A 27300-nucleotide genomic window follows, 5' to 3' on the forward strand; every position below is an offset into this window, starting at 1 on the left:
TGTGGGATCTTCCCGGACTGGGGCACGAACCCGTGTCCCCTGCAACAGCAGGCGGACTCTCAACCACTGTGCCACCAGGGAAGCCCGTCTGGTAGATATATTTAAAGTAGATTTTCATCCTTCTGCACATATGCCATGGAAAGTATGATTTTACTCATCTACCTAATAAGAATGGAGCCAGGAAGGTATAGTGGTCAAGAGCACAAGCTCAGGGTCAGCATGACCTGCGTTCAGATCTCTCCTAAATCCTTACTCACTTTGACATTTCTTAATGTTTTAAGCTTTTGTTTCTTCACTTGTAAAATAAGGATAATAACAATATTATCTTCTACATTGCATCCCTAGTTCAGTATAAGTGAATAGTAAGTTTTAGCAAAAGTTTATATTTGACCTATTTGGTAATTAAAGACTTATGATTTCAGGAAATGAAAAAAAATCTTCAAAACTATAAAGGTGTATTCATGTAGTTTTGGAAAGTGTGCCAGGTATGGAGCTAAATAAAACAATATGTGTAGTTATATGCACTCTGTGTAGAAAAGGGAGTTTTAATTATACCCTGAAGATTTGTTGTTAGGTGGCACACTCTATCAGAAAATAACTGAACTCTGTATAGTCAAGAAAAGGCTAAAGTTGCACCAAAAAGTGATGTGTTTCCATGTGAATTGGGACTATTTAAAGTTGCACACATGTGGATAATATTAGAGTGGGTACATCTTATTCAATAGAATAACAAAGTGTTTTCCATCAGAATCACTATCTTTTAACAGAAGCAAATTTCCATCATGATGCAATAAAATCCCTGGAGATACTATGGAGTAATTAAGTTGAAACTCCATGAAAGTTCTCATTAGCATAGTTATACTATTAGTTATACTATAAACATGTTAATTTAATTGAAAATTAAGTCAAGAATTTGAAGAGCTCAAATCATTTTGAAAGATAGATCTAAAGGATCAGTAAAATTTCTTAATGTAAAAGATAAATGCCATCATTTTTATTTATGTGATATACTGAAATATGTCATTTTTATTAAGGTTTAAAGAGAATGAAAGCCATAAGTAATCAAGTGAAGACAGAATGACCTGCCTGACACCAAACCAGCAAAAATAAATAGGGTTACTCACCTCCAAGTGAGTCATCAAGACAAGGGAAGAAATAATTTCATGGTGTAGAAGCTCTAATGAGCCCAACCACCCTCTTTGTGCCCAGAGCTGTTAGGTCACTAAACTTATTAAAGTTTCCTTCAACACACAGAGGAATTTGCAAAACTCATTTACCTATATGATAAAAGAGATATGAAAGGGACTTACTGGTAGAGTAATATAAAACTTGCATGGCAATTTAATCTTGATAAAATGTTGTGTGAGAAATTTGGAAAATGTTCTTTCCTTGCACAAGGGCATAAGTTAGCCTTAGAAGTTACCAGGCTGAAGGAATAATAAGAGGTCTTTTAAAGGTGATAAAATTAAGATAAGGTTTCAGTTTTTTATTGCTATATAACAAAATACCCCAAAACCTAGCGTACACAAGTAAAACTTGGAGTAAAACATCAACAGCTTATTGTTTCTCACTGTTCTGTGGGTTGACTGGGCTCAGCCAAGTGGTTCTGCTCCACATGGCACTGACAGGGGTCATTCGCTTGGCTTCCTCATTGAGCTGGGCTGGAGAGTCCAAGAAGGCTACACTCACATTTTTGGTGTGTTGCTGCTCCTCCATGTGGTCTCTCATATATGCCTAGACCTCTTAAAGGCCAGGCCCAGAACTGGTAAAATGTCAGCTCTGCCACATTCTAGTGAGCAGAACAACCACAAGTCTTGTTCAGGGAAATGGATGGATTCTATATCTTGAAGGATTAAGCAGCCCACATATGTAGGGAGAGAAAAAATTAATGTGTCCATCTTTGGAAACTATCTGCTACAGATAGTGGTAGCGCAGCATAGATCTACTAAAAACATCAAGCACAAACTTCTATTTTAAAATCAGTTTGTCAGAGGACAGGTATGCCGAGCCCTGTGCGTGAACAGCTGCGGCAGGGGCAGCATCCAGCGACGGTGCCAGCAGTTCCAGCCCATTGCTTTACTTTTTAGCTGCACCAATGTAGTCATTATGCCAAAGAGAAAGTCTCCAGAGAATCCAGAGGGCAAGGATGAATCCAAAGTAACTAAACAGGAGCCCACCAGACAGTCTGCCAGGTTGTCAGCGAAACCTGCTCCCCCAAAACCTGAACCTAAACCAAGAAAAACATCTGCTAAGGCCCTTATCCTATGCATAGATCCTCACATTAGCCCTACTGAGAAAGAACTGGCAACAAAAGTTAACAAAGGTGCTAAAGGGAAGAAGGAGGAAAAGCAAGAAGCTGGAAAGGAAGGCATAGAAAACTGAACCTGTAAACGAGGGAGAATGATTTGTCATGAAAATTGGGGTTGATTTTATGTACCTCTTGGGACAACTTTTAAAAACTATTTTTATCGAGTATTTTGTAAATGCTAATTTTTTAGGACTCTACTAGTTGGCTTACAAAAATATATATGGACGGACATTTTACCTTCTCATAGTCATGATTTTTGGAAATTCCCATCATCCTTGAGTAAAATAAATACCAATTTAGTATTGGAAGCTGTCTGTAAAATTGATTCACCATTCCATGCACTTACTTTAAAAATTTAGTCCTGTGCATACTCTGGTGTTTTTACTGTGTGTATTTGAATTTTTTCATGCAGTTTTTCTAGAGCAATAATCAGTGGTGCTTTTGTACCTAGGTTTTATGTGATTTTAATGGAACATGGATAGTTGTGGCCACCTGATGACTATTTGTGGTTTAAAATAAAAGGTTTTCCTGCCTGCAAAAAAAGAAGTAAATAAAATAAAATAAAATGTTTGTCTAAGTAAAATAAATTAGAATAAGTATACAATAATGGCTGACATATTAGAGGTTACTTATATGCTTTTCAAAGGTTATCTCATTTAATTATCAGAACAACTCTTTTAAATGGTACTTTATTAGTGCCCATTCTTGAAGATGAAGAAATTGATGGACAGAGAGGTTAAATAATTTATCCAAAGTTACATATTCAGGGAGAATTAGAGTTATGATTTCAAACCAAGTGGTTTGACTCCAGTGCCTATGAACCTAACCCTAGGATAAAATGCTCCAAACTTTATTTTCCCCCAGTTCACAAATTCAACAGTATTTATTCAGCACCTAATGATGTTCCAGATATTGTTCTGGTGCTGGGGCTATAGCAGTAGACAAAACAAGTTTCCTGCATTCATGGAGTTGATGTTCAAATGGAAGGAAATAACCAAAACATGTATCCTTAACATGTTAGGTGGTACAGAATGCTACAAAGAAAATATAAAGTATGGCTGGGGGTAGACAGTGAGTTTGTCAGACAGGTCTTAGCAACTTTAAAAACACTAAAACAGCAGTTTTCTTCACTACCTAAATTGTAAGAGCAGTTTGGGCTATAAACTATACAATATGGAGGAAGTCCCAAATTATAGTTTTTATTATTTAATGACGCATAATACATTGCATTAGATATCATTATGTTCAATCAGTCATGCATTCATTGATTCAATGACGGTATACGTACAAAATAGAAATATAGTGTTGAGTGAGACAAGTCCTCGGGCCTACGGATTTTACAGTCCAGTATTTTACCCAGCTACATGATAATGTAAATAATGTTTGTTCCTATTTAAGTATCCCTTAAACATTATAGATCTACTAAAGAAAATTAAGCACAAATCTCTTTTTAAAATTAATTTGGCCAAGTAAAATGAATAGGAATATGTAGATAATAATGGCTAACATTTGAGGGCTTGCTATTTGCTACAAATTGTTGTATGTTTTATGTGTATATTATTTTGTTCTCATGGCAACCTAAGAGACAGTCACTTTTATTATGTTACAGAGAAGGAAACTGTGGGTAAAGTAATTAAATATCTTTCCCAAGGTCACACAATTGGCAGTAGAGCCTGGATTTGAACCTGAGTTCTTCTGAGCTTAAATTTTTAATTGTTATGATGATGATCAAAGCTCAAAGTATGGTCTCCACATTAGAATCATCAGAGTTTCTTGTTAAAAAAGCAGATTCTCAAGCCTCATCTCAGACCTACTGATCCAGACTGAGTGGAGTCCAGCGAAATTCAGTGGTTACTTACTTTGTTTGAGAATCACTGAAATGTGCTAAGCTACCTCTCTTCTCGCTGATGGAAACGATCTCCTATTATATAAATGTAAAGTAACATTTCTATTGCAAACCTGTAGTGATAACACAGTCTGGAAGATAATTTCCCTAGGAATATACTATTGATGAGACTGTAACAAGGATGTGGGGTACTGGATTGATGTGTTAATTGGAGTTGGGGAAGGCTTGTGGTTCATTGGTTTCAGAGGATCTCCAGGATTTCTGATCTGAATTAACTCCCTTAATTTAATATATTTTTTTTGTGTGTGTGTAGGGAGTACATGCCCCACTGGGCTTCTAGGCTACATGGCTGCTAACTAGAGAAATTAGGTCCTGTGTTGTACTTGACAACATTAAAATTGTTTTAATCATTTTTACTGAGCACAGGAAATGTTTTAAATTCAAAACTTTCCAGAAAATAAATTTTAGTGATTATGTATAAGTTTAAATCTTTCAGATTTTGACAGTGAAAGTGGAGGGCTGTCCAAAACATCCTAAGGGAATTATTTCACGTAGAGATGTGGAAAAATTTCTTTCAAAGAAAAAGAGATTTCCAAAGAACTACATGTCACAGTACTTTAAACTCTTAGAAAAATTCCAGATTGCCTTGCCAACAGGAGAAGAATATTTGCTGGTTCCAAGCAGGTAAGCCAAAACTTAAAATTTAATTACCCTATGGAAATTCACCATATATTATATTGTTTTAGTAGTCAAAGTAACTTTGGTCTGTGATAAATGTACTAATTTTTTTCTTCTTGCGTAAACTTTGTATTGAAGTATAACATTTTCTATTAATGAAAACACTAAATTTGACATTTAAAGATACAGTAAATGACTGATTTTATGTATATAATTACTATTTGATTTAGCACTGCCTAATTTATTTAATAAAAGTTAATAGTGGACATAAGTTTGTGTGTGTGTGTGTGTGTGTGTGTGTGTGTGTGTGTGTCCTTACATGGTACTGGAAGAGTTATTAGGCAGATTCTGGGGATATAATGAGTTTTCAACATAGTCTTAAAATAATTTATGGCTGTGAATTTTCAGAGGTATGGGCAACACAATGGAGGCCTAAGTTATAGCCCTGTACTGTAGAAATTCTTACTGCTTTATAAGCACCTGGGAAATGTTATAAAGTAATATGACATTGAAAAGTGCAAATTGCATTGGTTGATGGATGGTAACTAATTCTAAAAATAGATATACACTCTTTTCTAGGACATGCATTTTTTTCTAGTTTTACATAATCCCTTTACTTGTCTATGCATAACGAACTGTAATAATTTATTTATAGTATAAATAAGATTATTGAAAAATTTCATGCATCTATATCTGAGCATGCATTTGAATTAATTAAATAACCATTAAATTTTGAGTAGGAAGAGCATGTAGCGAAAGAACATTATAAAAAATGCAATTGCTTAGAATATTTATCTTCAATTCATTGATTTCAAGTAGTAAAGCACTTTGGTCAACATGATTGGATGAAGCTGTATAATGACAGTGTCCTTTTATCTTTAGTTTGTCGGACCACAGGCCTGTAATAGAGCTTCCCCACTGTGAGAACTCTGAAATTATCATTCGACTATATGAAATGCCTTATTTTCCAATGGGCTTTTGGTCGAGACTAATCAATCGATTACTTGAAATTTCACCTTACATGCTTTCAGGAAGAGGTATGTATTTAATGAAGAATTAATATTTAGAGAAGTTAGAAAGAAAGCATATTAAAATTAATATGTCATTTTCCCAGAGTTTACTTGTTTGTAAGGCAGCTGAAAATCAGAAAATAAGCTTGAAAGACCCCAGAGTGGCCAATATAAAGACATACACTCAAATAAGTTCATGCAATTTGTTAAGAAGAAAATTCCTCAAAGCCCATGTGTACTTATTTTAGACACATTTACAATGCCTATGACTATCTCGCTTTGCAAGCCAAAGCAGACTAGAAGTAGCAATTTTAAAAGGTGAAATTAGTAAGCATCATTAGTTTAAACACACCCACCCAACCTACACATACACACAAACATACACACACACACGCACGTGCGCGCAAAGAAAAACTAGGAATGGCCACCACTGCAGTCAGGGAGTTTTATTTAACAATGTAACAGTTCCTGACCATTCAGACCATTCTGTGTAGGGACTATACTAGCTCTATTCTGCTGCACAATCCCTGAGGGGTTTACAAAAAAGAATAAAAATGGGTGTTTATAATGCTAGCTCTTCCTCCTGGAAGAAAGAGAGATCTTAGTGCTCCAAAGGGAAAATATAATTTTTTATGTGCTTAACAAATCAGCTTTATGGAGGTGGTACTGTATTCTGAAGTAAACCTTATGTTGCTTGCAGTTAATCGACATACAGAAAGTTACATCACATCAAAGTGTTGGTTTTAGCATGACCACCAACCTCTTTTTAAAAGTTATAGGAACTTATTTATGATTCTCTTTCTTCATCTATTACACATACTAAACTACTTAACACCATGAACCTGAAATCTATCTTAGGTTGTATACTGGGCATTTTATTTATTTCATTCCAAAATTGAGGATAAAATATTTAATATTATATTTAATAGATATGGATGGGGACTCATATCATTAACGATTCCAGTACTTTCCTTCAAAACAAATATATCTCTCTTACTGTCATTTGTGGTGTGTGCAGTGAATTTTTCCCCTTTAGTTTATGGAGCCGCTAATAATTAATGGCTATATGTGGGCTCATTTAAACTTCTTTCAGAACGAGCACTTCGCCCAAACAGAATGTATTGGCGACAAGGCATCTACTTGAATTGGTCTCCTGAAGCTTATTGCTTGGTAGGATCTGAAGTCTTAGATAATCACCCAGAGAGTTTCTTAAAAATTACAGTTCCTTCTTGTAGAAAAGGTAAGGAAATTAATTAAAAACTTTGAATTGTACCACTAAAGAAATCTAAACTTTAAAAAAAACTTTATAGTTTTGTGACAGAATAAGGTTCTTTCCAGTTTTGTGACAGAATAAGGTTCAGCTAGGGTGTTGATGAAGTCTTCTTTGGATTATGTAGGCTGTATTCTTTTGGGCCAAGTTGTGGACCACATTGACTCTCTCATGGAAGAGTGGTTTCCAGGGTTATTGGAGATTGATATTTGTGGTGAAGGAGAAACTCTGTTGAAGAAGTGGGCATTATATAGTTTTAATGATGGTGAAGAACATCAGAAAATCTTACTTGACAACTTGATGAAGAAAGTAGAAGAAGGTATGTGCTGACACAACTTACAAATGTTTTTAAGTGATCCTTTCAATATTTGTGAAGTTTGAAATAAATGTAAAAGTTATTCTTATCCATAAGGGATGAGTTAGAGGATACTACATTCAATTGTAGTGACAGTTCAGAAAAATATATTTATTACCCAGTAAGATCTTATACTCTAGATTCAGAAAAAAATGTTGGTTTGAGAGTTTGAATACTGGCTATTGAGCAACATACCCTCATCTGTGAAATAAAAGTACTGACTAAAACTACGTCATAGAATTGTTATGAGGATTAAAATAGATGATACATAGAAGTAACTTAGCAATGTTAACCATAGGCTAAGTGCTCCGAGAATGTTGTAAAAGTAAAGAATATATAAGTTCCTAGTCATGTATCAATAGCCTAAGGCAGTTCTGAATTCTACTTTCTAGTGAGTGAACCTAGGAATGAGTATTTAAAATTCCTAGTAGATAGGTATTAATTCAACTTTTAAAACTTTCTCAGAGTTTCTAGAGAAAAATAAGATTGGTAAGAAAACCTAAAAGTGATTAGAAATCATAGAAAATATGTGATAATTTCTGTAAATCAAAAGGACAAATGTATGTACAACCTTAAAAGTTTGTCTTTAAAAAAAAAAATGTTTTATGTACTTCTCAGGAGACCTCCTAGTGAATCCAGATCAACCAAGGCTCACCATTCCAATATCTCAGATTGCTCCTGATTTGATTTTGGCTGACCTGCCTAGAAATATTATGTTGAATAATGATGAGTTGGAATTTGAACAAGCTCCAGAGTTTCTTTTAGGTAACTATTTTTGTTGGATTGAGAATAAAAATTAGGGTGCAGCTTTTATTTTTAACCTAGAAAATATTTACATATAATTATATTGTCATAGTTTTTAGTGTCTTCATGTATTTTTTGCAATGTTTTTCCTTTGGGATAATATATTTTAAAGTAATATCATGTTGGGACTTCCCTGGCGGTCCAGTGGTTAAGTTTCTGCACTTCCACTGCAGGGGGAGCAGATTTGATTCCCTGGCCACGGAGCTAAGATCCCGCATGTGGCATGACACGGCTAAAAAAAAAAAAAAAAAACAACACTTTTGTAGTCTGGGTTTGAGTTGAGGATGGGACCACCATGGAAGCACACATATTTATGAAATATGTCCTTACATTTGCTTTAATTTTCAGTGATAGGGAAGGCATTTAGGAAGTTTTCAGTTGAGTAATGCAGCCATTTTTCAGTCGCAAAAAGAATAAGTAAAAGAAGAACACCTCTATGTAGTCATTGTAGCAATTTTGTTGCTAAGTATGACAATCATAAATTTTCATTAAAATATTCACAAAAAGCCAATTTGAGATTAAAAATTCAGAAGCATTAAATTGGTGATATACTCAAGTTCTAAACATTCTTGAGAATACTTGGGAGCTATGGAGAGTATTGAGTTGATTTAATGTACAGTATTTAAGTGGAGTATTTGTTGTTGTTATGTGTGTATGCATTTTATTTTAATTAAATTTCCACAGAGAGAATGACTAGACGATGTGTAAGGATATTAATATTATTAACAAACAATGTCCAAAATTTGGGATATGACATGTAGGGGTAAATAACCTCCTTTGTACCTTTATTCTTTACATTGGTTGGGAAATTTTGAATGATTTTAAATGCCTTTGCACTCTGGGAGTGAATATATTAGTAATAGTAGGCTAATGCAAAATGCTGAATTTTTAACACTGAATCTTAGACCTTAACCAACACCAAACTTGACTTGTGATTTGAAAGATACAGGCAAGTACCAGACATACTATTTCCTTTCTCTGAAAGAGTCTCAAGCCATCAGATACAGCTCCCCCAAATATACCCTTTTAGTGCACTAAGTTGTGTTTCAGATTAATGGACACATTTTGAGCAATGTTATGTAGAAATGTTCAAAAAGTTCATTTTTGAAGCACCTGTGTTTTTCCACCAGTTTTATTGAGATGTAATTGACATATAGCACTGTATAAGTTCAAGGTGTACAGCATAATGACTTGACTTAACATGTATGGTGAAATGATTACCACAGTAGCTTTAGTTGACATCCATAATTGCATATATATAAAAAATAAAGGAAAAAGAAAAAAGTATTTTTCTTCTTGTGATGAGACTCTCAGGATTTACTCTCTTAACCACTTTCATACATAGCCTACAGCAGTGTTAACTGTAGTTATCATGTTGTACAGTACATCCCTAGTATTTATTTACATTATAACTGGAAGTTTGTACCTTTTGACCACCTTCAAAAGCACCTGTGTTTTATATTCTTTAATTATGCAGATAGGAAAATGTTTATAAGAGTACTCCCCATTCTCTAGCCCCATTTCCCGTAAACTCATAAATTCCATTTTTATTTATTATACAAAAAGCAATCTAGGTCAGGGTTTCTCAACCTCTGAACTGATGCTGTTTGGGACTTGATAATTCTTTATTATGAGGGGTGTCCTGTGCATTGCAGGGTGTTTAGCAGCATCCTTGGCCGCTAACCACTAGATGTCAGTAGTATCTCCTCACCCCTGTCTCAGGTTTGACAATCAAAAATGTCTCCAAGCACTGTCAAAGGTGGGGGCTGGAGATAGGGAGCAACGTCACCCTAGTTGAGAACCACTGATCTGAACAAATCAGATAAATCCTTCTAAAAACATTTTACAATCAGAAACACCCTGGTATCTTTATGCTGGGATGATCTGGGGGAGGTCATTCATCTCCCTCCCTTCCGCATTTTCTTTGTGGGATAGGAGTGAATTTTAGGGCTTCAGTTATTAACCCTTTCCTTCCCAGATAGCAGTTACTATTAGGCAGTGACTAATATGACACATATTAATAGATTTGTGAATATTAGTAGACTTGTTTTTGTAAATACAGTTGACCCTTGAACAACACAGATTAGAACAGTATGGGTCCACTTATCTGCAATTTTTTTTCAATAAATATAGTACCTGTATTTTTATTTTACAGATCTTTAACTAAATGTAGGGAAAAGTTTGTGTTCAATTAGGGATTATAGTGTGTGAAATCAAAAGAACTAGGGTTTGAGTCCTGATTGTATCCAAACTGTTTCAGCTTCCTTTCCTTGGGTGAGACATTTTTCAGTTCCTTTGTTTTTGAGGCAGAGACAGCAGTGTGCAGATTTTCCACAGCACTCGGGGCTTCTGCATTCCTAACCCCATGTTGTGTGTTGTGCAAGGGTCAACTGAATATTTTAAAATACACATATATGGGGTTTTGTTTGTCTATCTGAAGAGTTATGAGAGGGGGTACATTTCCTCTTTGAGGGACTATTTTTCCAGAGAGCCACAATAAAAGATACTTCAGTGGTATTATTTGTCAATTTTTTCACACCTTTGTGTCACAAGTACACAATAGCAGTCCTTAACCTTATTTTTGCTCTTAGTTACCTGCAGGGTACGACAGCCCATACTCCAATTTAATATGGCAGTGATTATGAAATAGGGAAGGGCTTTAAAAAATTAGAAAACTCTACTACTCCCACCTGAAATTTTTATGTTTCCCTAGAGTGTATTTCTTTCCTCTGCTCATTAAATTTTTTCTTTGTTGTCACCAGTTGTTCAGATTGAAGGGAATCAGAGCAGGATATGTCTATTATTTAAGTCTCCATCTCTTCTTGTCTCCCTTCCCCCTCCACTTGCTTTCCTTCTCTTTTCCTTCTTCTATTTGCCCAATCCTATTTTGAATCCAATACTTAACTGTTACTATAGCCTTCGTTTCCCCCTGAACTCCATCTTAGTTCATGGAGTAGAAGAAGGAAGAGAAAACATTAAAGGAGACTTGATTCAGTGAAACTAGTGGGTCATATTTCTCTTTGAAACAGATATAATTACGAAAGATACAATTTATTGAGTTTTTCTGCTTGCACAGATTAACCTAAGTGCTTTGTACTTTCTTTTCAAAAGGTGACGGCAGTTTTGGATCTGTTTATCGAGCATCCTATGAAGGAGAAGAAGTGGCTGTGAAGATTTTTAATAAACATACATCACTTAGACTGTTAAGACAAGTAAGAAATGCAGCAATATTATTACATTAAATCATACATTGTTAATCTCCTGGAACTCTTGTTTTGCATGCATTTGTAATTACCGTATTTTCCCTCAAAGTTTACTTGAGTTTAGTTATGAAATCCTACTTTTGTCCTTTCTTTATGGAGTGAAATAGGTTTCTCCTGTTGAAAAACAAAGACAGTATTCTGAGAATTCTTGTTCCAGGCTTTACAAGCACAGAAGAAAAGAGGGTACCTTTTTCGCATTTTTGTAATTCAAAGGACCCAAAATCCATACAACAGTAGTCCATTTAAAAACTTCTCTTGGCCTCAGTTAAGTCACACGTTCTTTTCTCAGCAAGCACCAATGTTCAGGGCAGTACTGTTCCTGATTGGCTTAGGCCTGTGTTATTGAACCAATCACTGTGATAATGAGCAGGGTATTATTTAAAATATCCCCCCCTTTCCCTGAAGCTGAGATTGGGGTCAGTTCCCCTTAAAGTTCATGGGCTGCTTGGCTGAGGGTTGGATACCTCAGCAAAAGTCAGGGTACAGTTAGGAAGAGTGAAAGTTGATTGAATGCATAACCAAGAGTGGTCACTCCAGTACCCTCTCTTGTTTTGAATACTGGTGGGGATTTATTTCTTTTTTCTGAGTCTTTCCTAACAGTAGGAATGAGTGAGAGGGACAGGGTGAGAGGAGAGATAAAATCCATGCGGCTTCTGCAGTCTTACACCAGAACTCAACCATATTTTTGAATCTATTCATTCTTATATTTTTCTTGATTTATTAAAAAAAAATTGTGCCTGAATCTGAATCTAAATAACTTATATATATATAAAAAATACAGTTGCAATATATTAGTTACTCTGAATAATGAAAATATTTTCATGTCTGTGTAAAATATCCTGGAGTAATTTTGATTATTAGCACCAAAAATTACACTGTAGGAATAAGCTAATAAATATTTTGTATATAATATTTTGTAAGTCAGTGAACCAAATCTGAGCATAATCTCTTTCTATCTATAGGCAGTTTGTTGTATTAATTGTAATTTTCCAGTCTTGATCATTAGTCTTCAATATGTTTCAAATTTTATGTAATGTGCTCAGGGAACCTTGTTGGAAATCAGAACACTAGAAAGGTTTATGGGACTGATTAGTGTATGGGCAGCTAGGTGAACCGAGGAAATGGTCGAAGAAATAGAAACAATAGAGTGTATGTAATATCCCTCTTTAGAAAAACAGAAAAGGAAAGGAAAGGAAAACCCTTCAGTGTTCAGTGCTGCATTTTAAGGGTCGTTCTACCTGTGGTCATGAATCTGGGCTGATCTGTTACACTCTTTTTGTTCCTTTCTCTTTGCAATCAGTGAGCTGTTTTTCTAGGATAGGAAATTTGGATTAGGCTCCAGTCTGTGCTTATGAAAGAAAACAAAGCTAACTTGACTTGTTCTCATCAGTTTTAGCCAACTGAGCTAATCAGACATAGAAGAAAAAAAGATTTTTACCTACTAAGGAAGTATGATTGCAGTCTGAAGCCCGTGTTCTTGAAAAATCCCCTCTCAGAGTGTTGAGCCTTTATTCTTCAGCTTGCAGAATTCTTCACACATCAGTTTCCTGATAAATGCAGTTGGCACTGATACTCATCTTTTGAAGCTGGTTGTTAAGAAGCAGAGCTTCTGCAGAAATCATAATTTAAAACATGCATCAGTTTAATACCACATAAGCTATAAATTTCAACTAAATACAGTTTCAGAGTAGAGTGAAATATACAGAATAATGTGCATGGAATTCAAAACAACAGTATCATGAAACAGGTTGTAAAGTCTCACAAGATGTGGCCTAGGAATCAGATTGGAGACCTCTCTGTTCCAGCTAACTTCTTGGATTAGAGAGAGGTTGTTGCACCTGGTGATTGCTTTCTTTAGTAAGGGTGGTCCAAGACAGGTCACTCTGAGGAAGTAAGAGTTTTGAGCTAAGATCTGAATGGCAAGAAGCCTTTAGCTGTGTGAAGGGTGAAGGGATTTCTAGGCAGAGGGATCAGCAAGGGCAAAGGCTCTGTGGCTGGAAGGAAGGAGCCGGGTGTGTGTGGTGCTGGGGATTTAATGAACACCAGTGTGGCAGAAAGGTGGTGAATAAGGAAGAGAGAGAAAGGAGATGATGTCTGAAAGATGGGCTAAGGCAGATCAGGTCAGGGGCCACGAAGGCTGTGTAAGTGCATGGGATCTTAATCTATTGGGTTGGCCAAAAAGTTCGTTTGGGTTTTTCTGTAACACCTTGTGGAAAAACCCAAACGAACTTTTTGGCCAACCCAATAAAAGTAACAGGAAGTCATTAGAGAGTTTTCAGGCAGGGGCAATGCCATACATTTCTTTAGACTTAGGCATTTCTCTCCAGAAAACTCTCTAGTCATTAAACCAGAGATAATAGGCAGGTTGTACCTCACATGCCTCAAAGTGCTGTTGATTAGTAGTGGCTGCTTAGGATGTTGGGCTGAGAAGGATTCTGTGGCTAAGGAGGATTCGGTAGGTAAGACTGACATGACCTATTAGTGTGCCACAATGTATGTCCTTTCCTAGTATTAAATGTTCTGATAAGGCAGAGCAAACGGAAAGAGAGAACTTAAAATTTTAATTCAGAATATGGTTGCAAAACCAGTGGTTTAATTCTGAAAATGTTGAAAATGTAAAAAAGCTCAAAGAAGAAATGGAAAGTGTGCTGTAGTCCAGTCACTTAGGGAAAACTGTGCTCCAAGTGTTGATGGGCTTAAGGAAGGAGACACTTGGGTAAAAGGTGATTGTCTGTGACTCTGAAATGATTCTTGACTTTGCAGGAGCTGGTGGTGCTTTGCCACCTCCACCATCCCAGCTTAATATCTTTGCTGGCAGCTGGGGTTCGTCCTCGAATGTTGGTCATGGAGTTAGCCTCCAAGGGTTCCCTGGATCGTCTGCTTCAACAAGACAAAGCCAGTCTCACCAGAACGCTGCAACACAGGATCGCATTACATGTGGCTGATGGTCTGAGGTAATAGATTAGGTCATTGCTGTTTTCTATTCAGGGCGTGATGAGCGTGAGCCCAAAGTTACTCTCAGACTTTGAGAAGAGCGCTTCCCTGTAACAATGTGTCCTGGTAATATTTCACAAACTATTTGGGTGTAAAACTACCATTTCCCTGATGAGATTTTATAATTTCATAAAATAAGAGTAGGAAGAGCGTGCAGATCTCATAGCTAGCAGAAGCAGAGTTGGAACCCAGGAGGCCTTCTCCAGAGCCCATGTTCTCAACCCTGTATTGAACTACCTTCCCTAAAAAAATATAGGTAAGGCTTCAAAGTATCAAGGAAAGTGTCAATTATAATGGGTAATTCTAATAAGGAAAGATGAGGCCATATTTCTGAAGGGGACTGGAGTGATTTGAGTTGGGTTGTCCTGTAAGACCATAGTGTGTCTCAGAGGTGCACCCAACCCCGCGGCCAGATGGCATCCAGACAGAGCCTTGGAGAGTGGAAAGGCCATAACCTTTGGAGACAGAGGGACTGTCCACACACTTGCTTTGATTTTATATCTCTGATTCTCTCCTTTTGTAGTCTCTAAACTGTGCCTAATACTTAGTGAATAGTGTTTTGAGTTCTTCTGTAATAATTGAAGACATCCCAAGTCAAACTCTTGATTTCCCCCTTTTCCACTGCTCTCCATCTCCGGTCACCCAGTTGTGTCACCTTGGAATCATCGTTTAGTCCTTCCTTTCTCTCACATCCCACACCTCATCCTTCAGCAAATGTCTTTAGCAAACATATCTCAGTGCAGCTCCTTCTCCTAACTCCTCTCCCTCCCAGCAATGTCTAGGCTGCTGTCGTCTCTTCCCGCCCCGCTGGTCTCCCTGCTTTCACCTTTGCCTCCCAGTTAACCTGCTTTTCACACGGTAGCCAGAGTGATCGTTCTAACATGGAAGTTGGATCACATCTTTCTCCTGTTATCAACCCTCTCCTACCTCACTCTTTGGTCACTGTGCTCAGCCACTTGCCTCCTTGAGGCTTCTGGAATATACCAGAGACTTTACACCAGCTATTCTCTCGGCCAGAATGTCGAACTTCCAGATATCCTCTTGGCTCACTTCTCATTTCATTCAGGTTTCTCCTCAGAGAGGGTGTCCCTGACTTCTTGTGTCTCTTTGGCACCTGTAGCACTTATCACTGCTGGGTATTCTTTATGTTTTTATTTTAAAAGTTTGTTTATTGTCTGTCTTCGCCACCAGAATCTAAGTGCCACGATGGCAAGGATTTTTCATCTTGTTCACCGTTGTACCTCAGCACCTAGAATGGTGCGTTCTCATTACACATGTTGCCACTGGGGAGAGAGGGAGGAAGGAAGGAAGACAGTGCCTGGTGCATGGTAGCCACAGAGTGGATGCAAATTTCCTTCTCTTCCTTTCCTTCTTAAATAGTGTCTATTCCTTTTGAGCAGTTTCCAGAAATGTAAATGGAATGGATGGTAAGGAGAACAAACACTGATCACAAACAAATAAAACTAAACTATTGACATATATGATATAACTATTAATACTGTATAGGGAATATAATAGGAGAATAAAATGAGTAGATTTCCTTTCCTGAAAGAGTCCGGAAGCTATTGAAAAACACAGATTATTATACGAAACAGGAATGCAAAGATTTGGATCTGGGTTGCTACATCTACTTTTGAACACCAGGGGGAACCTTGTACTAAATTAATCTAGATAAAGGGCAACTATGTCTTACGTATTTCAAAAGCTGTATTGGTCATTTTCCTTGATTAAACCGACTCCAGGTCCTGGTTTTCCCCTAAATCTTCCACATAATTCCCAAAGTGCTTATTTATAAAATGAATAATTGATTTTTAAAAAATCCATCACTGTTTGAAAGACCTCATCTCTTAAGTAACTTGAAGACCTTACTTAAAATAACAAATCCAGCAGTTTCTGTTAAAGTAAATGAAATCTCATCATATTTTCCAATCATTTGCCTGATTTGTTTTCAGCATAATGCCAAGGGAGCTTTCTGGGTCTTGTGCTACAAGAGGCTAGTAGATTTCAGTAGCAATCGATCTTCTCCCAGCACTAAGTATATTTAAAAATCTCAGCATTAGGGTTTGTCTTCCCAAATATATTTTAGCACAGAGCTATAACTATGGAGGTAGAAAGAGACAATAAAGTCGCACGCCTCTGCAGTCCCTTAAATGATGGAGCTGTTTAGAGTGACATACAGGAACTTTCTTCGTGTTACATATTTTCTCTTTTGCAGTCTTGCCTTCAGCTATTAGCTTACACCTCTAACTGTCTGCTTCTTTGAGTTCTTTATTATAATTCTCAACTACCTTTGAAGATATGGCCACTTATATTTCCCATAAGCTTCTGTGTTTCAGTATTTTCAAAATTGAGTTTGCTTTCTCTTCTTCCTTCCACCATGAATCTCTTCTTTATCTTGTATCTCCCATTTGCCAACAAAGGTCTTTGTAGTCACATCCAGAGCAACCCCCTCTCCCACAAAAGTAAGTACTCATTTGTCCGCCAGGTCCTTGACTATTTTACATCATCTTTTCAATTGGTTAATTTATTTTTATGCCACTACTGCTGACTTGGTCCGGTACCTCTGGGGAACTTTCAGAACATTTCTGATATTATATTTTTCTAAAAAAAAATCTAATTATCCTTGAAATTCCCTGGCATCCCAAGTTATCTGCAGAATACATCTAAACTCCTTGGCCATAGCATCAAAACTCTTTATGTATGCCTCTAGCCTGCCTCTCCAGCCTCCTCCTATTCCACTGCCCTCGTTCTAACCACGCTGAAGGGCTTGACTTCTCACTGACATCCATGTCTGTCTTTGCATTTGTCATTCCTGTCTTTTCAAAAAATTGTCTGCCTAGAGAACTCATTTTCCTCTAGAATTTGCTCACATACCATCTCCACAATGATGTCTGACTGCACCATGAAGAGTTGGTTTGGCTAACACGTGTTTCTTGAGTCTCCATGCTGGACTTTGTGCTGGCTGCTGAAGAAGGAAAGATAGAAATTATATTGCTCTTATCAAGGTTTAAAACTTATAGTCTATGGGAGAGTCTGCTTTTCTATCTGTACCTTTGTGCTTTTCTTCCTCTGGCTTCCCTAGCATTTGGTACTCATCACATTTCTGCAACCTTGTTTGAGCACCTGTCTCTCCTAGATTGTGGCCCCTCAAGAGCAGGGAGACAAAGATGACATTATATCCCCAGTGACTGTCCCTCATAGATGCCCAATATATATTTGTTAAATGAATGAAGACATTCTATTTTTAGAGTAATTCTCTTTAGGATGAGATAAAGTTTACTTTAAGTTATAAGAGTTTCTTAGCAACATTGATGATAATCACAATTTAAAAATGACTAGTTGAGTTTAGACCAGTTTGTTTTAATAAGATATTTGACAATGCTCGCTGTCATGTAATACATAAATTATGGCCGAATTATTCTTAGTAAGACAAGATCTGTACTTGTTAATATTTCGAAAGCTATTCTGCTATTCTATTAAAAGCTATTAAAACTGCACTTTTAAGATTAAATTCTATAACTGAACATTTTAACTAATCCAGATAATCTTTCTCTCCCACTGACATAATTTCAAATTAAGTTTAACTAATTTTTTTTAACCTTTGGAAAGTATTCTGAGAGAGTCTGTATTCTATAAATATTCTGAAAGAGGCATGCATTATGAAGGATTTGGATTCTATTCAATTATGTATGACTTGGCTTTAACTTTTTTGTTCTTAATCTCCCAGCTTTTCTCTTCAGCAGGGCAAAGTAGCTAATGGCTTTTCAGTAAGCCCTTAGTAAATTTTTCTTTTAAGCCCATAACTTATTATTAAGGTCAGCTTCATTAGTACATCTATCTTACTTTTCAACCAAAAATATATTTATTGAAAGGAATAGGCCTAATGTCAAATGTCTTAACTATATCCTGGAAGAGAAAGAATCTTCTCCTGCATTAGTTGATGCAGTTAAATGATACATACACTCCCATCAATCAGTGGAAAGTTCAGGGTATTGCTGCCACTCTGCTCCTAATCCCCCTAGCAATGATTGGTATTAGGTAATGGAGTAAATATTTATTAATATAATGTGAACCTAAACCAAAAGCCACAAACAATGGATTTAAATTTACCTCTATTAAGTTCTATGAAAAATTCTTTTCTCAAGGTAGGACATAATGTAATTGTGAGATCATGTGCAGAGCTATGGCAAATTTAATGTCACGGGGCAGGGTAAACAGAGTGGGGGAAATCTGAATTTTGCGAGTGTGTAAGGAAAGGTAATAGAGTTACTTTAGTAGTTGGGGCAAAGTAATAGCTCTTCGGCCATGTTTCCAGAATGGACAAGACCTGGTTGAGATGAAAACTTTTTATTTTTTATATTAACTAGTTTTTATTCTTCACCTACAGTGAATGTCCAGCTCTAGTTGCTGATGGTTGAATGGATCCGTTTCTAAAAGGAAAGACTTTAAAATCCCCCATATCACATTTCCCAAGACAATGTTTTACTCATTCCAACTCTCAGTCTAAAATGTTCTTTGATAATTTATAACAGAATTGGGTTTTAAAGTAAATTACATCTTCAAACGGTACAGTATTGATAGCTAGAAAAGTCTTTTATTTTGATTTATTACTATTGAAAAAGTAGAAAATATTTTCCAAAAAATTAGGAAATAGTTTAGTCAGAAAAAAATAAATATCAAAGGAGAGATGGAATAGAGAGAATTTTAAAAGCTAAGAAAAACTTCTCTGTGGTTTTAAGAAAATTAAAACTTAAATAAATGGGAGTTATAACAAAATACTATCAATTCTTATTTAACATATATACATTTTAAACTAATTAAAATAGTCACATGGTATTGAGGGAATTCAGAGTTCCTTTTAAGTAGTTTTTAAAGTATACAGAAGAGAAGTCTTCAAAAATTGGTACTTTGCTTAAAGTGGTTGTGCCTTAAAGTTTAAATCACTTATCAGGATTGACATGTATTTTTGTTTGTTTGTTTTAAAAGCATAAGCTTGCTCTGTAATATTGGACTTGTAGGTTTTGATTTCCTTCTACAGTATCTCTTAACTTTGAAGGTGAAACTTAGCACAGAATTTTTGATGCTTTGTGTAATAAACATATATATTTTTTTAAAATAACGACAAAATTTATTATAGTATAATCACAGTTTAATAAGGTTTCCTGTGCATTTCACGGCAGATACCTCCACTCAGCCATGATTATATACCGTGACTTGAAGCCCCACAACGTGTTGCTTTTCACCCTGTATCCCAATGCCGCCATCATTGCCAAGATTGCGGACTATGGGATTGCTCAGTACTGCTGTAGAATGGGGATAAAAACGTCAGAGGGCACACCAGGTGGGTGACAAGGTTTGTGTGATAATTCCCTCTTCAGAATGAATAACCACTGACTTCAGCTGTGAGTTCAGGAGAATCAAGAGAACACTGTAGCCTATCACACTGTGAACAGATATTTGTTGTGACCAGTACGTGAATAATTGTGACCAGTACATTTGTGATTTTGATCATTATATCCTGTAGGGCAAAAAAATCTACTGATATAATTTTCCAGGGTAAAAAACAAATTAAAAAAATAGAGTATGTTTTATGGCAAGTTATATTTTTAAAAGTCAGACTTCTTAAAAATGTTTAAATACACCAGAGGTGGTGAAAAGGAACCTCAAAGTTTTAATCTAGCTACTGTTAACACTTACCTAAAAATGAGGTAAACCAAATTCAGGTTTGCAAACCCTTTTTTACAACTTTGAAAATCCAAAGTTTTTTTTTATAACTGATTTGGTGGCAAAATCTGACCCAATCGAATTGATCCTTGTTAGGATCTTTATTTCTCACATTCACTGTGAATGTGTGTATGTTTCACAGCAGAAATATAAACATGTTTGTTTGAGTACAGGATGTTGGCTCTGATCCCACTGAAGTTTTATGTAATTTGTTATATGCATTATTACTTTCTTAAATATGAAAAAGTATAAATTCCTAAATACTTCTAGCTCCAAGAGTTTCAGATAGGGACTTTGGGACTGGTGTTCTTAGTTGCACTGTTCTTGATACAAGCATACTTTCTTATTCTTTTTAAAAAACTTTTTAATTAAAAAAATTTTTAATTTTAATTTTATTGGAGTATAGTTGATTTACAGTGTTGTGTTTCAGGTGTACAACCAAGTGATTCAGTTTTACATATACATATATTCATTCTTTTTTAGATTCTTTTCTCATATAGTTTATCACAGAATATTGAGTAGAGTTCCCTCTGCTATACAGTAGGTCCTTGTTGGTTACCTTCCTTATGTATAGTAGTGTGTGTATGTTCATTCCAAGCTCCTGATTTATCCCTCCCCACCACTTTCGCCTTTGGTAACCATAAGTTTGTTTTTGATATCGCTAAGTTTGTTTCTGTTTTGTAAATAAGTTCATTTGTATCATTTTTAAAAAAAATTGGATTCTACATATGAGTGATATCATCTGAGATTTGTCTTTCTCTCTCTGACTTCACTTAGTATGATAATCTCTAGGTCCACCGTGTTGCTGCAAATGGCATTATTTCATTTTTTTTATGGCTGAGTAATAGTCCATTGTATATACGTACCACATCTTCTTTATCCATTCCTCTGTCGATGGGCATTTAGGTTGATTCCATGTCTTGGCTATTGTAAACAGTGCTGCAGTGAACATTGGGGTGCACGTATCTTTTCAGATTATGGTTTTCTCAGGGTATATGCCCCGTAGTGAGATTGCTGGGTCATATGGTAGTTCTATTTTTAGTGTTTTAAGGAACCTCCATACTGTTCTCCATAGTGGCTGTACCAATTTACATCCCCACCAACAGTGTAGGAGGGTTCTGACTGGTACAGGAATTTAAACCTTCAAACATTGAACTTTGTTTTTCTTTCTTCATAATTTATAGGTTGTTAATACTTCAATACTTAAAAGTACTGTAGTGTCTCTATTTGTATAGCAATATGAGTCATGTTACTATGTAAAATTTTGTGTACTGTTATATTTATGGTCTCCAGAAATCACAGGCATCATTTTCTTACCTTAGATTTTAGTATTTCTTTTAAGGGTCATACCCAACTGTTTTTTTGTCATGCCTGCTGTAATACTCCTATTACTTTAACTGTAAACTGACTTTCTACCAGTGAAAATTCTATTTCCTTTGTTCTTGGGTTTTCATGATCTTATACTCAAACATGTTCTTTCCACGTGGAGTCCTCCCTCCCTTTCTCAGCTCTCTTTCCTCTTCTAGTATTAGATTCATCAGAATCTCAGCCTCCGATTAGTAAGAAACAGTCATAGGGCAAGTAATCTGTACAGACATCTTGTCTTTCAGATTTCAGTTTGTGTGGGAATAGAAAATTGAAGGGTTGACATCTGTTTAGTGGGGGGCAGCTCTAGCTCTGGAGAAATCTTACATGGTTAGTTATTTGTAAATAAAATTACAGGTGGCTTTACATCATCTTGATGATTGCAGCTCAATTAAAACACATTCTTAAGACAGAAGAAAGTACTTTAGAGAATATCTGACTAGGCAAAATTGCTCCCTACCCTCTTCCCCTTTCCCCATTTTTGTCCTTAGATTAGCAGATGGCCCCAGCTTCCAATGCCTGGTTTTATTTTTGCTCCAAATACATATCTTCTCTTTCATTTTACATGGCTATCTGTTGGAAGTAGAGTGTGCATTCTCATAAACATTTCAAAGTATATTTTCTGGCTCAAGTGTCTCTGGGTTGTTCAATAATAATAAAGTAATTATCTCTTCAGCACCTGCTGTGTCCCAGGCTCAGGGCCAGATATATTAGACACATGGTATCCTATCTTCATGCCAGGGCTGAAGGTTGGCTTTTATCTTCTCATCTATAAAATGAGGAAGCTGAGGCTCAGTGAGATTGTGTAACTTGCACAAAGTCGTGCAGTAAGTGGCCAAGATAAAGCTCAGTCTAAATGATATTTGAATCCAGAGCTATTGGGCTTTAAGTCCTATACAGGCATACCTTATTTTATTGTACTTTGCTTTATTATGCTTTACAGATGTTGTGTTTCTTACAAATTGCAGGTTTGTGGCAACCGTGCGTCAAGCCAGTCTGTCAGAGCTATTTTTTCAACAGCATTTGCTAACTTTGGGTCTCTGTGTCACATTTTGATTATTCTCACGATATTTCAAACTTCTTCATTATTATTATATTTGTTTTGGTGATCTGTGATCAGTGACATTACTATTGCAAAAAGATTGTGGCTTGCTAACAGCTCAGATGATTGTTAGCAGTTTTTAACAATAAAGTATTTTTAAATAAAGGATTGTACATTATTTTTAGACAGTGTTATTGCACATTAATAGACTGCAGTATTGTAAACATAACTTTTATATGCACTGGGAAACCAAAAAATTTGTATGACTCACATTATTGCGATACTTGCTTTATTGAGGTGATCTGGCACCAAACCTGCAATACCTCCAAGGTATGCCTGTAGTCGCTCTCCCGGATCACATGCAACTATGACATATACTTAAAGAGGTTTACTTAACCTTAGTTATTAAAAATCCAAATAAACAAAGCAAAATGACAGGGCCAGAAACCACAAATATTGTCAAGTACAGGTTTGGAAGAATAATCTTAGAAGATGGGATTCCACAGGCCTCGTAAGCCCACCTAGAAATAGGCACATGACAGCGTTCTTCTCTTGGAAGATCTGCTCATTACTGTCATGTCTCATGAAGGTGGGCCAGGCCACTCATCTGGGGCCTGCAGTTTGTTCCCCCTCCCCCCAGCCACGCCACTGTGTTCGTGGCGAGGAAATCCTGCTGTTGAAGCCTCAACCCCCTACTTGGCAGTGGACCTTTCTGATCCTTGTAGATTGTGCTCCCTCAGTGGGCTGGGCCAGCCATCAGTCAGCTCATTTCAACTCTGTTCAAACTCATGGCCCTTCATTTTATGTGTCTTCCTGGTTTGGGTCAAAACCTGTCTATAGTTCAATATCCAACTGATTTTTCATACCAAGCCAGATACTTGTTCCTGACCCCTTTTAATCTGCTGTATCAATGTGAAGTAACACAAGTATGGAGAAAGATCATGACAGGAAACCCAGAGCCCGATTCTTTCTGTTCTGCTCGCTTTTCCCCCAGGCTGCTTAATACATGGTAAGCATTTTTCCTTGCTATATCTTGGACCTTCTCTTTATCATTACTGTATTTATTATTGTTAGAGCACTTCTAATCACCTCAGCCCTAAACTCAAATTAAAAATTTTAAATAACAGTAATTGTCACCACTGCTGCCACCATCACCAGACTTTTCCTTCCCCAGAGCAATTATGTTTGAGAAGAAAATCATTCCCTCTCATATGATTTTAGTTCTCTCCTTGTCTTTTCCTTTTTAATGGATCTTCCTGTTAATGTAATACTTAGAAACTTTATGAGAAACAAAATATAAGGTTTAACTTGGAAATTTTAGAGAAACAAAAGACCATGTGTTTGTTAAACTTTTGTGAATTTTTATACTAACTCTTACTGTGGTGCATCAACACCGTGTGTGCATGTGAGTGTGGGTTCATTACTGTTGTCTCAGGGAATATGGTAATGGGAGCAAACCTTTCGTGGCACGAACAGAGTGCTTGTCTCATGCTTAGCCCTTTGCATAGGTTGATTATCTCATTTAACCCTCATGACCCTCTGACACGAGTCCTGTTATTATTCCTGGTTTACAGATAAGGAAACTAAATAAAGCTTAGGGACCATTAAAAATGTCTATAGGGTCACATAAGACACAAACCCAACCTTCCTGAGAACACAGCCCCTGGCCAGGTACCATCACAGCTGGAGCGCAAAGGTAGAAACAATTTGGTTATTGGCAAGTACCACAGCACCGTGTCTGTCTACATTTTCAAAGGTAAATATGGGATGGAAACTTTCAACTTCAAATAATTTGGAGAGATTCAACTTTAACTCAGTCAAATGGGTATGTATGTATTATATCCTGTTAGAAACAATGGTTAATTCTGGGTCTTATGACAGTTACACTGTTGACTGAGATGGATGCTGACTGTTGACTTTTACCCCGCCAACATCCACAGAAACACAACAGTCTTTGGATAAACAAAAATGTTATTCTCTGGTTATACCTATCATCTGATAGAAATTATGAAACATGCTCTACTCAGACTTTTTGGAAAGTAAAAAAGGAAGTATATGTTTCTGTGTACTTTGTGATATATAGTCAGACCTAATTTATAAATTTCTCATGTTTTTGATCTATGGATCTTTTAAATGCAGACTTATCTGAAAAAGTATCTCTAAATATAGTTTTTAGACAAATGCATCATATTTTCCAAATTATTTTAACATTGTAACTTGTAATAATTCTCTAAGGGAAAGGTATTCTTATTTTTTATTCATTTATTCATGCATCTGGCAATAATTTATTTAATGTTTACCAAATATCAAACTGGTGTCACTACTTAATAGCTGTGTGGTGCTCAAGATTCACTTTCTGGGGCTCAGTTTTCATTTCTGTAAATTGTGACGAGAAAAATAATGCCTACCTCAAAGAGTTGTTTCAGGGCAAAATGAGGTAACCCATGTAAGTAACATAGAGAAGAGCTGGCATGTTGCAGTTGCGCCAAGTGTGTTAGGTGTTTTAGTGGTAAACTTGGAGAATAGGCATGAATAAATGTAAATTTTAGTCTCCAGAAGCACACATTTTGCCAGGAGAAACAGGGCTGTAAACAATAATCATAAAGCATTGTATCAGTTTCAGTAGGAGATCTAGTTCAAGGTACAGTGATAGTGCAAGCTGCAGGTGGTTAACTGAGCTATGGGTCGTCAGGACTTCCTTCATAGAGGAGGTGACTCTGGAATGACATCTTAAAGGAGAAGTTTGAGGTTTGAGTAAATAAATAAATAAGTGGGAGGAGACATTTCAGGCAAAATGTGCTAAGGTAGAAAATGACTTGTCTCATTCTGATAACTGCAAGAAGTTCTGTGCGGTCTAAGTGACAGATGGAGGATGGAGGATTCTTTGGTTATGTTTTTCAATTCTGGCTGTATATTAGATAACATGTAGGGCTTAAGAGATATATCCCCGGGGGTTGTGTCCTTTACAGTTGTATTTTAGAAGGTGTGGAGCAGGGGCTCTCAATGTGGCCACATGTTTGAAGCTCCTGGAGGACTTTCAAATGTATGGGTAGCAGGACCCCATGCCCAGGATTCTGATTTAACTAGTTTGGGTGGAGCCCAGACACTGAGGTTATTTAAATGATCCCCAGGTGATTCCCATCTCTTCATCATATAAATAGTGTCATTGCCTCTATAAATCCATTATAAGATGGGCAGCTCAAATTTTGGTATTGTCTCACATTGGGGAAAATGTTATTTGCAGAAAAACTTTTAACAAGATGATTAGCATTTACTCTAGATTTTGAGAGTATTAGCCTGTGATATAAACAAAAAGTTATGAGAGTAAATATGAATAGCATTTAGACTTATGTTCAAATAAAAAGAGCAAATGTCTATTTTAAATTAATCTTTCTCAATGGTGCACATTCTAGGCACCGCAGTGGATTCTGGAGATAGATATATATGACCTAATGGCTATTGGCTCTCTAGATTCTGTTAAACTTGGGCTGTGAAGTCAGAGTGTCTTAGTTTGAATCCTTGCTCTACCACTTACTAGTCAGGGCTGGAGAAATTACCTAATTCCTTTCCTTGGTTAAACAGTAGTACTAATAATAGTATCTGTTTTAGGGGATTGTTGTGAAAATTAGATGAGAAATTCATGTAAAGTGTTTAGCACAATGCCTGGCACATTCCTTAGCTGTCTTTGCTTTCCTGGACTCTCTGCTCTGTCTTCTTCTTCTTTTATTTTTTTTTAAGCGGTACTCGGGCCTCTCGCTGTTGTGGCCTCTCCCGTTGCGGAGCACAGGCTCTGGACGTGCAGGCTCAGCGGCCACGGCTCACGGGCCCAGCCGCTCCACAGCATGTAAGATCTTCCCAGACCGAGGCACGAACCCGTGTCCCCTGCATCGGCAGGTGGACTCTCAAGCAGTGCACCACCAGGGAAGCCCTCTGCTCTGTCTTCTTAACACAGGGGGCCCCCTTCTTAACACAGAAGGCTCTGTTTGCCTTCCCTTTCCCTGTCCTCTGAAGGCCACTCAGAAAACTCATCTTGTTTGTTTGCTCTCTCTCTCTCTCTATTTTCCTGGTGTCCAGAGTTTCATCCATGTTGTCTAGTTATTTCATTGTTTTATGCAGAATGGTAAGTCTAGTCCCTGTTATTCTGTCTTACCTAGAAGTAGAAGTGATACATGTTTAAATAAATGACTTATTTGAACAGCCTAATACAACAATATACATTTAGGATTTTAGTTAGTACTTAACATTTGTAGTCTTTGAGGGGCATCAATGCTAAACAGCATATCTGTGTAGTACAGTAGCATGGTCCATACCCACCATAGATCATTCACAGTATTAGATCAGGTGACAACACTGTCCTTTTGTAAACAGACAGGAGATGTTTCTATTTCTAGCCTTCCAGTGACAAGTAACATTAAAAGTTGTTCATTTTCTTCCCAAATTAAATTCAGTGGTGAATACATTGAGTAGCTTGAAATGTTATTCTTCCTGTTACTACTATGGTGACCAGTATACTGAAATATAAGGCAAAATTTTTTGAAGAAATTGCAGTTGCTTTTCCAGGGCAGTCCTCAGTGATAAGGATACACGTAGAGTAGCTTGGAGGATCTTATGGTTTAGATTGATAGTTAAATGTTATGTTGG

General features: G+C 36.6%; 2 protein-coding genes across 7 annotated transcripts in view; both read left to right on the forward strand.

The window, feature by feature from the left end:
• The window catches only part of LRRK2 (leucine rich repeat kinase 2), a 139142-nt gene that overhangs the window by 90419 nt on the left and 21423 nt on the right, over positions 1-27300 (forward strand). For all 5 annotated transcript variants that reach the window (XM_082635717.1, XM_082635718.1, XM_082635719.1 and 2 more), the window contains 8 exons: positions 4651-4838; positions 5715-5869; positions 6936-7082; positions 7240-7431; positions 8086-8232; positions 11383-11483; positions 14298-14488; positions 19709-19869. In XM_082635717.1, the coding sequence (XP_082491843.1) occupies positions 4651-4838; positions 5715-5869; positions 6936-7082; positions 7240-7431; positions 8086-8232; positions 11383-11483; positions 14298-14488; positions 19709-19869 (1282 nt within the window). The remainder of the gene's footprint in view (positions 1-4650; positions 4839-5714; positions 5870-6935; positions 7083-7239; positions 7432-8085; positions 8233-11382; positions 11484-14297; positions 14489-19708; positions 19870-27300) is intronic.
• On the forward strand, positions 392-4642 carry LOC309812161 (high mobility group nucleosome-binding domain-containing protein 3-like). Of its 2 annotated transcripts, XR_014295292.1 has the most exons (3): positions 392-2253; positions 2296-3171; positions 3791-4642. XR_014295292.1 is itself a non-coding variant. In XM_082635722.1 (2 exons), the coding sequence occupies exons 1-2, from the start codon at positions 2107-2109 to the stop codon at positions 2380-2382; spliced, it is 234 nt and encodes a 77-aa protein (XP_082491848.1). In that variant the 5' UTR covers positions 392-2106; the 3' UTR covers positions 2383-4642. The 2 variants fall into 2 exon arrangements, 1 of the variants encoding a protein (XP_082491848.1); XM_082635722.1 differs by having other exon boundaries at positions 2296-4642.

Source organism: Mesoplodon mirus (assembly GCF_964341445.2).
Source record: "Mesoplodon mirus genome assembly, chromosome: 11".
Classification (NCBI taxonomy): domain Eukaryota; kingdom Metazoa; phylum Chordata; class Mammalia; order Artiodactyla; family Ziphiidae; genus Mesoplodon; species Mesoplodon mirus.